Source organism: Empidonax traillii, unplaced genomic scaffold, assembly GCF_003031625.1.
Source record: "Empidonax traillii isolate 1590-97213 ecotype Southwest subspecies unplaced genomic scaffold, ASM303162v1 scaffold161:size1573837, whole genome shotgun sequence".
Taxonomy (NCBI): domain Eukaryota; kingdom Metazoa; phylum Chordata; class Aves; order Passeriformes; family Tyrannidae; genus Empidonax; species Empidonax traillii.
Genome location: NW_020955354.1, coordinates 1419758 through 1432766, shown reverse-complemented (window position 1 = coordinate 1432766; position 13009 = coordinate 1419758). Strand labels below are relative to the sequence as shown.

Here is a 13009-nt window from a genome sequence, read left to right as displayed (position 1 = left end):
ATACACTGCAATATATTGTACTTCCAGCAGGAAGCCAAACTTGCTGTCATTTCCCTATTTATAATGACATCGTAGCCTCCTGTCTAACCACACTTGTACAAACTCTTGGGGAGGTAGAGAGTCCCTCCAGGATGTGTTGCTGGGGTTTGAGCAGGGGTGAAGCGTGTCAACGTTAGCAGCATCTGCGTGGGGAGAAACCTGCCGTGCAGCCAAATAATGTAAAGCATAAATTCCTCGGAGCACCGTGCCTGTGTTTGTGCAATGCCTGGTAGAAGGCACTGTTCACAGCCATCCCCAAAGCAATGACATTCTGAAGTAATAAATATTAATACTCTCTGGTTAAAGATCCCAGCACAAGTAAAGACGCAGCTTGAAAAGTAAAATGTTTCTGTATGAAAAGTTGGAGGGCCTCTGGCAATTTTAACAGCTACAGGAAGGTAAGTGTTATTATTTACTGCACAAATACACACAGAATATGTATATTAAATCACACTTCAGTTGTTTCTGTGAAGCAAAAGACTCTTCTTCTGCTACAAGTCTTGCTCTTTTCTCTTGTTTGTACCATGAGTTCTTCTGCCTCTGCTTCTTGCATCCCTGTCCTCTACTGCTGAATATCCTGGGAAGAAAGCTGTCTCTTCCTCCATTTTCATTAATAGTAGAGACTGCTACTACAGTGTTATCAGATTCTAAATGTTATACCTAAACTGATTTGTTAGACCATGCTTGGTCTTTTTCTTTTTTTGGCTTGTCTTATCTGTTTTTTATGCAATAAAAAATAGTTGCTATTGGGGCCCATGATTCAACAACTCCTGACGTATATTATTTCACTGAAGCACAGCTCTTTTTCCCATTACAAATGCAGCTCTAAATTTGCAAGAGATTGCCTATGCTCATCTCCTGTGTTTCCACCTCCCTCCTATGGCATCCTAAATAAAAACAATGTTTAAAAATAAAGGAAAATATATGCTAATTATATACAATGGGCCAGAAGAACAGAGTTGCACGAAAATGTGTTGATTGAGGATCTGACTGTATCAGCCAGATGAAGCAAACAGGTTCTGAAGTGAATTCTAAGAGAGAAGAAAGCAACCATTCACATTGCCACTATGACTTATACAAAGGTGCATAGACGAACCTGGTTCTGAGGGAAAGTCTGGCCTCAGCAAATAAACCATGATGTCAAATTCTGTGCTGGCAGAAGTATGATGCAGAATGATTTACTGTAGCTCTTCTAACATTCACAATACTGAGTGAGATGCCAGCATTCTGCTTCATTAACCCGTCGTTTTGATTGCCTTTTTTTTTTTTTTAATTCCAGTAATTTTCTCTTCTTTGCAATTATACTAGACATCTCAATCTCTCTACATAAATTATAGCTTTCTTTTTGAGGAGGAAACTGGCCACATAAGCTGGAAACACACTCTCCTCTGAAGCTACAACCTGAAGGGAAAGAGCTTGAGCAGCCAGCCTAGACTAATTAAAAGATTATCTTTACCTTGCTCCCACAATGAGCTGGTTCCTGTTGGCATCCAGTGCAAGCTGAGAAAAGTCATGCACACCTGGATAGGTGAAATTTGACACCCAGGGCTTCAGATCTGCAACGAAAATGAGAAAACAGAAAATAATAAAGCTGCTCCAAAAGCAGTGAGTTCACCCGGACATCCGCTAATGGATTTCCTACCGAGTCATCTGTCAGGGAAGGCTAATTAATAACCTCTTTAAAGGGCTTCTATTCATTATGATTCTCAGCAGAATGTGCAAAACCCCCTCACATAAACACAAGGCCGTCTCAGCACTTATTTTCACATCCAAAATGGAGTGTCAGCATTGGTTTCAGAGACAGCAGCAGCTCAATTTTACTTCTGTTAAAACCGAGGAAACATCTTCAGTGTGAGGATTAAGGGGTGTAATGGGACAAGGCTACCTGCCAAAACACCTCCATAGCCATTTCCTCTGTGCTAATCAAAGGGAAACTGCTGCCCACCAGAAGCAGAAGGTAAGGCCTTCTGCAGAACCAACAGGTGATCTGCACGTAGGACCCGGCTGCTCCAGTGAAAGGTTTTACCTTCTCTTTCAGGTCTTCAAATTCTCTTCTAGGTTTCACTTCACCTAACATCTCAGATCCGTATCAGTTAAATCATTCCTTCATTTTTAGATGGTGGGGTGTCATCACAGCATCATTGTGGCTGAGTGATTGCACAAGCTTGAGGCTGGCTGTATCAACTAGCTCGAATTTGCCAATCTAGGCAATTGCCCAAACTGCAATCACACAGGTTGAATGGAAAGCAAAAGATTTGCTTATGCTTTGCTCACAGAGGCAAAACTCTTCTAGAAGCTAATCTATTAACACAGCATCAACTGAGAGATCTAGGACAGGTAGACCTGTTGTAATAAAAACCACAGTTCTTAAAAGAAAAAGGTGAATTACTGTTTTTAGGGTACTCAGACATGATGCTAGGGCATTCACAGGATCCCACCTTTCAATACCACAACCAACTTTGACCTTGCATGTATTACAGATCACAGAATTTCCTCTTACCTTACACCTTTACAGCATAAAATAACTGGGAATAGATTTAAACGCATCTTTCAGAAAGTCATCTAGCTCTACTGTGAGGACTTCTATTGAGAACTGTTAACTACTATAGCTGAATAACATGGAGGATACCGAATATCTTGGAGCAAGGTACAATTGAGACCAAATCAGTATATTCCTCTGTGACCTGCTGACAAGTAACTCTGCCTCACTCAAGGACTGGATCCAGGCGGCTCAACATGAAAGGTAATATCTTCTGGCCTCATGACAAGAAGATACCAATACACAGGCCAATGACCTGATGACTCATAACAATAATGATATAGTTCAGACCAGTTCAAAAGAGCTCTGAAAAAACATGCTCCACTGTCATTTTATATCCCCACTGATAAATTGAGTAGTCTCACTGAAGGCAGTCAGGTTTGAACGCTTTGTTGTAGGCATTGGTTTCCCTTTCCACAGGGGTGAGAAGACAATGCTGATGAGGAATCTCATTAAGGCCTTTGTTGTCTTGGCATGTTTATGGAATTACAGACGTGCAATGGTATAAAACCTTTGACGTAGGGATATTAGGCGATTTCAAGTCCTTTCTCCCTCCACGAATAGATGAAATTTAATCAAGCCCTTAAGTTATCAAAACCTTAAGAAAACATATATATAAAGTCCCTACACTCTACATGGTTTGCCTCTCTTTCCAAAGCAGGATCTTGTTCTGCCTCTGTCCTGAGCACCACCACGTTCCATAGCGGCTCCTGGGGTCCCTCACCGTAGAGCTGGACACTATCAAGCCTGGTTCCATGCCCTGCTGAACTGGAACGCTGCCAGGATCTCTCCAACAGCGGGACCTCCATCCTCAAAATCTAAAAACTCCGTTGCTGGGAGCTGAAGGCTTCCAACCCTTCTCAGCATTCCTGTCACACCGCATAGCCACACACAACACGTGTACCTCCTCTGCTCTTCAATGAAAAGGCATGAGTTAAGGAATAACTCAGCCCGTCTAACCTTCAAGCATCTCCACCTCCTACACTCCTCTGGGACCCTTAATGATGTACTAGCACCAGGGAGGCACCGCAGTTTCACCTCTGGCATTCTCCTAACTAATGGGGCTCTGACTTCTTTTCCTGTAGCTCTTTAGCTGCAGAGACATTTCTGAGCCAAGCAGCAGAACCAGCAACAATAACACCTTTCAGGCAGGTTAGCTGGCTGACATGTGCTGCAGATCTTCTGGCATTTCTGCTGGCTGACGGGGGTGGGATTAGGGGATTGCTATATAATGATGATACCTTTTAAGGATCCTGCTTTTAGGCCATAATTTCTCTTGTCATTTTACCTCCTCTTCTACCAACTCTCTCCTACTAACTAACCTACTATTACAGTGCAGTGGCAGGAAGAATATGTCTTCATCTGCTGCTCTAAGCAAAAGCCCCTTACTTCAGAGAGGTACACTCATCAGTTTTTCCTTTTAATGGCAAGCTCTGACAAACTACAGGTAAAAATAATTTTTTAACAAATTAAAGGCAGTAGTTAGCTTGAATCTTTCCAAGTCGGTTCAAATGTCAATCAAGCCCAAGAAATAACAGGCAGTGTCTTGATTTCTATTACTACTGCAGGTGGTACAACTTATAAAGAAACCCTTCCCAGTTATTAAATTAAAGGCTGAAAAGCATGCATCCTCATAGCAAAATTAAGCTTTTATAGGCATGTAGTTGGAGATTATTAAACCCAGCGTGGTCCCAGATAAGAATGTATAAATGCAAGTTGTCAGAATTAATGCCAAATGGCACATTTTCCTTCCCAACTTTCTTTCCTTCTGTTAAGAGGGAATGGAACTGCAACCAAGAGTCAGAACATGGGTTCTTTTTGCATTCAACACATTCAGGTCTACTGTTCAGACCACATGCATCCCTAAGGACATTTTCAGCCTTTCACTCTGAAACTAGCTCAGTTCTGTAAGGTAAGTGCTTCCCTGGGTCTATCCCGTATTAACTGAAGTTTACACATATGGACCCAATGAACTCCAGAGATTGCTTGTATTTGACCTTCCTCTGAAGGCTGATTTTTCCAGTGTTGACTCTTTAATTTGGCTGGAAACCTTCAGTGCTGGGGCATGTTTACATTTGCAAAAGTATCTGTTTAAAAACAGTATGAAAAATTAAAAACCAAGGCTCTGGCTTTGCATGTCAGCAGCAGGAGCCGGAAAGGTAGGAACCACATGGCTTAGGGGCAAAATGACCATCAAGGCCTCCTTTGTGCTTTTCATCTCTAATCACTTCCAGGGGGTTAAAGATCCGCACTCTCCCTTCCTCCACACAAGAAGCAATGAACAAAAGTTTAACAGTTTCCAAAACCATCTCCAGATATTGATTCAGAACGTCTAAAGCCTTGCAAGTCCCTCCACAGCTCCAGGTGGTTCAGGTATCCAGCTGCAAAGAAGACAAAGCTTCACGGGAAATGTAAGTCTGGAGACATAGCTGTGTTCAGGCTATTCTGCGTGCCTAAGAGAAGGTGAAAGGAGGCCTTCTGCTATTTCAGAGGGTGGCCCCTGCAGCCTGCTAGCACATTGCTGTGCTCTGACTTCCTGAGAGTACAGGACTGGGATGAGGATTACTCAGTTGCACAAAGAACAGGGTGCCAAATTGCAGGAGCTGGGCTTAAGGGCCTGATCCAGACACCCTTCAAATCATTGGAGGTTTTCCACTGAGCTTGATGGGATTTGGATCAGCTTCTAAAGATGTGGTAAACCTGGCAATACTTGAGCCTTCATCTCCTCAAAATCGAGTGCTCCCCACCTCACCCTTACTCTGTGTGTTTTGGAGGAAAGAAATATGTAAACACTGAGTTGAGGCTTCCCTGTCTGAAGGGCAGCATTTACTGCTTCATCTCACTCAAGCCCAATTGTCACTCCCATCCTGAGCAGGCTGCAACAGCTTTGTGCGTCCAGCACACATCACACAAGAGCTGAGAGGTTAAATGCCCATGCCTTGGAATTGCCAAGCCATTGCTAGGTGCACTGAGTACAGCTACCCACTGTGCTATTCAGGAACAGCTCTTGCAAAATAATTCTCAGCATGGATTTCCCAGTCCGAAGCAAAAGAAACTAAACTGAACAGGACCAAGGATTTTTGTGTAAAATGCTCCTATTTAACTATGCTTCTATCCTAGGATTGCAGAGAAAAGCTTCAAAAAGACCTTAAGGAAGAAGATAGGGAAGTTAAACATGAAGGAAGATTCATAGGGTCCCAATTCCAGAAAAGACAACCTGAACCCCATACCTTACGTAAAGGTCCTGTAAAATAGGCTGATTCAAGGGCAATAAATAAATAAATAAATACATGCTGTGCAGATATTCAGACCCACTTTTGTGCAGTGTTAACTTGACCACTCATTAAGTGCTTCCTTACTGCCTCAGCATGGTCTCTTCTAAGTTCTCTTAGCTTACTAATTCATGGCATGCTTAATTACTGTGTGTGAGTATTTCAGCACTCCTGGTGAGGCCCAGATGACAGCCATGACTTCTATAACTTGTTCAATCTCCTCCCCTTTTGGTTTGCTTCAGCCCCAGCCCAGCACAAATTATGTATAGTGGTTGGCAGATACTCCAGTACTCAGACACTTATGTTTTTTTCAGACCACCCACCAGCCTGAAGGATTCTCAGTATTGGATTCCAACCATGACCAACAGATGCAAATAACTTTGTAATGTAAGGTAAGGCCTCAGGATGTCTCCTTGGCGTAGGTGATGAAATGTCCCCTTCTCAGAATCAGACCTACCATCTCAGACCATCCTCTGCTCCAGTTATCCTCAGTATTCAGAGCATTTTTCATGAAGTAGACAGTTGCTTGCTAAGAGTGAGGTCACAGTTTCCATTCTGTGTGAGCCACTGACCAGAACCCATCAGAGACAATGCAAACAAGGCTGTAACCAAAGCTCAGAAGGCAATGACTACCCACCCATGCATGCTACCACCTGTCTTCTCAAATACTGCAAGTGTGGACACTTCCAAGAATTCATAGACGTTAAAGTGAAATTACAGCATTATCTTTATTGGAATGACAATGAATCACATTTTAGTATCAGCTTCATTTTAAATTTTCTCTCTCTGTTGTAGGTCACCCCATAGATTAGTGCAATAGACTTTGGACATTAACTTTCACTCCCACCCCATGCTGAGTTGTAAAAGTAGCCTCCACAAAGCAAAGCCACTCCACAATTTAGCAAATTTATCAGGGGAGGGAGAAATCTTTTGCTGCACAGGCAGAGCTGAGCAAACAAATGTGTCATCACTCAGAACTCAACTTTACTTATGAGGCCAAAAAGCTCAATCTGGCTTTACCCCAGAAGTCCTCCTACACATACGTATCACCCTGCTGTCTTGTCTTCCCATCACCACCTCCACCTCATTACTGGTATTCTCTCTTTCTTTTAACCTGATCTGTTGAAATCTTTAATTGCACATTAAATATGTCCTCATCCCAACTGCTGCAATTTCGAACTTCACTGTCTTCCTAAATCTCTGATCTCCACTCACAGCTATGAGGACTTGGAAGACTGCTGACAGAGTACATGCCCTTCTACAAAATGGGCCAAACCAGCAGTTTCCTTCTCTCTCCCCTCAACATCCAAACCCAGCTCAGATGTTCTTCCAGATGTCTCATTTTTATGGTGTCATTCAGTTTACCCTTCTGTCCTCACATTCACCTCTCTTCGCACTCCCACTTTCTTTTCTCAAGCAGTCTTCACCTTCTACCCAAATTTCTACCTCATTTCCTGCTCACCCAAACCCACATTTCTACCTCATTTGCCACCCACTCAAACAATTTTTCCTGTCTTGACCAACCACAAAACTCTTTCTCTGATGAGAGAACAATGAGCTAAACCACAAGTGGCCTGCAGGTCACTGTGATAGCAGCTTACAGCAAGCCATTCCCTTTCCATGAGATCCAAGGAGCAAGTTGCTGAAGTCCCTCTCCGAACTGTCCAAGGATATGTGGATAGGAAAAGACTGGATAAAGAAAGAATAAGAAGGAATAATCCTATCCCTCAGCTACTCAGGAATAGAACAAGACAGAAGAAAAAGTTCCGTTTTTTACCATACCAAAGGGGGAAAAAAGCCCCAAAACAAAGACTCAGGTCATACCTCCACAGAGACACAGGAATCACAATCAACATTGTAAGCACTTAAAGATGCATCAAACCTACACAATTTTGTGCCTCTCCCCTTACTGTTTACAGCTCCTCTTCCATCTCAAGAGAGAAACGACATCTGGAGATGCAGGCAAGGCCCCAAGAGCCCAATAGTCCTCTGTCTTGGGCAAATCATGAAACTATTGAGAGTCTCAGTACTTCCAATTATTCGGTGGGTTTAGGGATACTGGCTGGTGCATCAAGGTCTAGTTATCTGTAATGCACACGATGTACAGGAGACACTAAGTATGGCTATTGCATACCAAGCATTTTGACTTCGTTTCCTACATTTTAATCATTTCTTCAAAACAATTGTTGCTAAATTGTTTCAATGTGGAGAAAAAAGAACTTAGTCCAAAGCCAATTTTTACAAAAGAACGATTTATATCTGCTTGTTTATTTACTTTTTTATTATTAATATGGACCAGCTGGCAAAACACACCAATATAGGAGGAAGAACCCAGGGATTCAATCCCGGATAAAGAAAACACCAGATAACAAGCATAACTAGTGTTTATTTCCAGTATGGGACAATGTGCTGATAAGTTGTTCTGGGGCCACCTCAAGGAAGGGTATTGAAGGACTGCAATTCACATTCCCAATTTGCACATTTCTACAGTATTCAGCAGTTCTGCTCCATCAGAGAGGTCAGTCTCAGTCCATTCTCAGTTTCATCTGAGTTCCTATTTGCTCATGGTGAAGGGCATCCAGAAGCTCGATCGAGACCTGCCCTAGGTAGTGAGCTGGAAGACTTCCAGGAGCCAGAAGACTCTCCACTTGGTGAATCCCCAGGCCTCAGGCTGGGGATTGGGAAAGAAGTCCTGTAACATGAGAGAGGTTCTTCCCTCTTCAGCATGGCTCCTATTGCTCAGACCCCCACAAGACCTCAAACCCCAGATAACATAGAACCATTTAGGCTGGAAAAGACCTCTAAGATCATTGACTCCAATTGTTAAGCCAGCACTGCCAAGTCCACCACTAAGCCATGTCCGTAAGGACCACATCTACTCTTCTTTTAAATAACTTACAGGGATGGTAAGTCCATATATACCATTGCAGGTCCTCACTGTCAATGGCCAATGAAAAACAAGAAGGGATGGCACAGTGCTGGGGGTGTTGGTAATGGATGCACGTCCATGAGAAATAAGTGTGTCCATTTGCCTTGCCTGAGATTTACAGGACCAAAGGTGTGTGTCTACATAGCCCAGGACTTTATGGAAAGAATGGATTTGGCTTTCCTGAGCAGTCTGTCAGCTGGGGCAAACACCACCCTTACACTGCCTCCCTCTCCTTATCAACCTTGCCTGCTGCCCCACACAGCACTGCATGGTCCCATCACACCTTGTGAAACTTGGCTAACTGATGCCACATACAATCTCAGTGCTAGCAAACCCAGAGATTTCTTGTTCTCTTAAGGACTTTGAAATGTTTAAGTATTGTGATCCATTGTTTACTGAGACAAGCCCTGCAGCTGTCAGGCAATCTCCCTCCCTGAGAAAGATAAAGTGAGTGCTCATGCATCACTTGCAGTTTCCTATGACATTCTGATCAGCATAATCCCTCTTTTCAGACAGGAAAGCAAGCAGCATCCTGGCTCCTACCACCACTGCAGTCTGATGGGAAAAAAAAAAAAAAACACAACACTTCTTTGTCATCATTCAAGGATCCTTCAGTCTGACTCCTCCACATCTGGAGGCAAATTTTTTTTCACTTCCTTACAGTTACATGTTCACATCAGCCACTTGTGCCAGCAGAGGTGATACAAGATCAAGGACAACCATTTTCACTAATAAGAAGGCAGGAGAGGGCAGAGAAAGCAGGGCTAAACTCTCCTTGAATTTCACCTGCAGGTAGCCAGATCTGCCATGGAAGCAGACTTTTCTGATTGTGATGAACATCTGGAGAACAAGGTGATCCTCTTTGCTGGCTCTCCAGAGACTGAACTGAAGATGCCCAGTCAAATGCACAGTTTGTGATGTTTAACTGCCAGGCTTTTGAGGACAAAGGTCCCACCATGAGTCAGTTACAGCAATAAATGAATCAGAGCAGAGGCTGTAAATTCCTGAAAGTGTTTTGAAATGAAGATGTTGTCATAAGGATCAGTATTTCTAAATTGGACACCAGCTAATAGTAGTAAAGAATTATCAGAAACTACATTTTGTCAATGGCCTCCACCTCTTTTACTGGCTTGCAGTAAAACTGTGCAATCCCCATGTATAAAATGCAAATCTGAATTTTGCAACTCAAGCACTTCCACTGAAATACATTGTATGGATCACCCAATATTATAAAAAGGAAAGGATGGATGATCTATGAAGTCAGAGCTCTTTAAGCCAAAGGAAGAGTTTCTTGAGGATTTTATCTGCACCTCCCAAAGCTAGAAATTATCATAAAAACCTTTAACCCAGTCTACTGTGTATTGCAGATCACAGACTTTCATCCAGCTAATCCTATACTAAGCCAAAGAACATGTTGGATTACTTAACCACTTGAGTTAGCCATGTTAGAAGAAACAATTTGTCCAGCTGGACCTATCAGTGTTCTGACAGTATAGCACTTTGAAAACAAAATTATATGGTAGGGTTTCCATTTACAGAATTGATGTTCCAGTGCTGTGCACTTTGACTGTGGCCTAGCCCAGCACATTAGCATACTCTTGGTTTCAAGTACACAATCCCACTTCAATGTAAGTACTTGGCTTCAGTGCTTGACTGAGCTCAGACTGTTCGTAGCCTTCCAGAGTGAACCCCGCATGATTAAACAAGAATATGTCTTATGAGATTGCTGGTATAAAGTGAACTTTATCAAAGCATAATGACACCCTTGAATTGAAGGTTTCAGGAGCATGTGATATATTAACACTCATCAGAAGCAGATGTGCTAAATAAATGAGGCCTGCTGTACCACCAGCACACAAGCTTGTTCAGTTAGGGAGCTATACAAAGTAAACTTTAAAACTGAGAATAAGGTCTCCGTAAGGCACATCTTTGTTTGCAACCGAACCACAGAAGAAGATGAACACTTTGCTTTACCTTCCACCCTGTTTCCTTTCTCTGGTGTGTGCCTGGGACCTGAAAAAAAGGCTGCCCATTTCTGTGTCCCAGATCCAACCCTGGTGCCAAAGACAGGAGCACACACACGCTGCTGTTAGCAACTGCTGTTAGCCCCAGTTACTCCTGCAGTACCTCTAGGAAATATTAATAAGCTACTCTGCTGGTGACATGAGTTTTTCATGGCCTTGGTCCACACATAATACACTGGAGCACCTGTTCTTCCACACTGGGAGTCAAACTCACTTGGTCACGCTGCTGAAGATGCCCTCCTGTCATCAACACCACCATTCATGGTCAGAGGCTGCTCTTTCTCTTGAGCTGTTGTACCTCTTTAAACTTTTACCTTCCCTCACTCCAATATATGATTTACCTGATCACTTTGCTTCCTGAAGCTTCACTGCAAAGTCTTCCTTTCTCCCCTGCTTGTCATGATTTATTCCATCTAAAGCATTTCGTGAAAGAAGGGCACTCTTCCAAACTCCCTTTTCTTCTTGAGGCCCCAAGACACAGCATACTGAATAATTTTTTCAATCAAATCTCATTGCAATTATTTGTGAAGTGCCTTGGACACCATTAATGAGAAAGTGTCAAAGAACTAGCATCATTACTGTTATAATTATTATTATGGAATGAAAAATATATTGAGAGCTGTAGGGTGTAATTTTCAGAAGTTTTGCCTGAGAGAAAATTACTTCCCTAACCACTGTATATTTATGGCTTTATCCGTCATAATTTTCCAAAAAAATCTAAAATCTAAAGAAGAACATATCAGCTTCATTTGCCACAGTTCTATTTTTCAAGATTAAAAAGAAAATTGCCACAAGGCATGCTTAATGGATATAAAATCCGTACTGAAATGCACTGAAGGTTAAGTATTCTAAAGGACCCACAGGATTCCACCAGTTTCCAGTCAACAGCCCATCACTAGTTAACATTTGGACTCCCTGTCTGGACATTCAAGGGCATCAAGGCTGTGAGCTAGAAGACAACTCTTCTACAGTATATTTTGCCTTCCCTTTGATGCTTAGCCAGATACACTTCTAATACTTCACCCCACAATCTTCATCCTTCATTAACTAAAATTTTGGTTTGGATTGTCAAGATCTTACTTGCTCAAGGAAAGTGTAAATCTTTACCAGAATTTCCTAAGAGGCTTTCCCAGCTGGCCTTTGGAGTTGATGAATGCTAATGTGCTTTTTTTCCCCCGTCAATATACAGTAAAGGGAATAATGTATTAGTGACCAATTCAACATTAGTGGGGGTGTGGGGTCCTTCTGAAAAAATAAATCATACCTCATTATCCTTCAGCCCACAAAGTTAAAGCAGCTTTTGCTCTCAATACAACAAGCGAACACTTAGCTGCTCCCCACAGGTTTCAGTATTTGAAGCTGGCCACGTTTCAATAAAATGTTTTTTAAAGAAATAAAATATCGAGAAAATATATAGCAACCTACATTATAGTCATCTGAATCACATTTTTCAGGTAGGGGGTAATAATTACAGACAGTTTGAAGTAAAAACCCCAGATTTAAACACTTCCAAACTAATTCATTTTGAAAACCTGAGGCAACAGGCAGAGAAACTTGTCTGCATCTAGGAGAGATTGAGGATTAGACAATGGATCAAATGCCACACATTGAGAACTCACACCAGCCATGAAGATACAGTCTGCAAAGCTGAGCTTTGCAGTCCTGAGAAGATCGGAGATATAAGCTATTTAACCAAGTCCACCTCTCTGCTCTTCCTCAGCATGGGATCAGTTGAAGTGTTTTTATAGATGAAGACAGGCTGTAATTATTAAAGCAAGGACGAAATGATGTTCTTCCAGCTTACCCTAACTGCCATGACCCAGGGGAGAAAGCCCTGGGAGACAGAACAGAGAAAAACCTGGGAAGTCTATGATAATTTTTCCTGAGCATAGTGATTTAATGGATACAACTAATGAGAAATAAATAATGGTAGAAACTGCAAGTGGAAACATGTCTACAACTCCTTTGTAGTGAAGTTGTGAACGTCCAAATGATTCATGAAACACAGATGAGTTTGCAAACTCTTAAGCATTTCCTTGGTAAACAAGCTGAAACCAAGCACTCTGCAGCCATTACAGACATCTATACATGTCACTCGTGGCTCTGGCTCTCGAAATAACAAACCTTACATAGTATTGGTGTGGAAGATGTTTCTGGCTTTCCCAAGAGGCATGTTACAAAGGGACTCCAAATGTCTTTAATGAAT

General features: G+C 42.2%; 1 protein-coding gene across 5 annotated transcripts in view; it reads right to left on the bottom strand.

Annotated features, from left to right (window-relative positions):
* The window catches only part of SEMA5B (semaphorin 5B), a 197427-nt gene that overhangs the window by 118743 nt on the left and 65675 nt on the right, over positions 1-13009 (bottom strand). For all 5 annotated transcript variants that reach the window (XM_027885113.1, XM_027885112.1, XM_027885115.1 and 2 more), the window contains one exon: positions 1496-1595. In XM_027885113.1, the coding sequence (XP_027740914.1) occupies positions 1496-1595 (100 nt within the window). The remainder of the gene's footprint in view (positions 1-1495; positions 1596-13009) is intronic.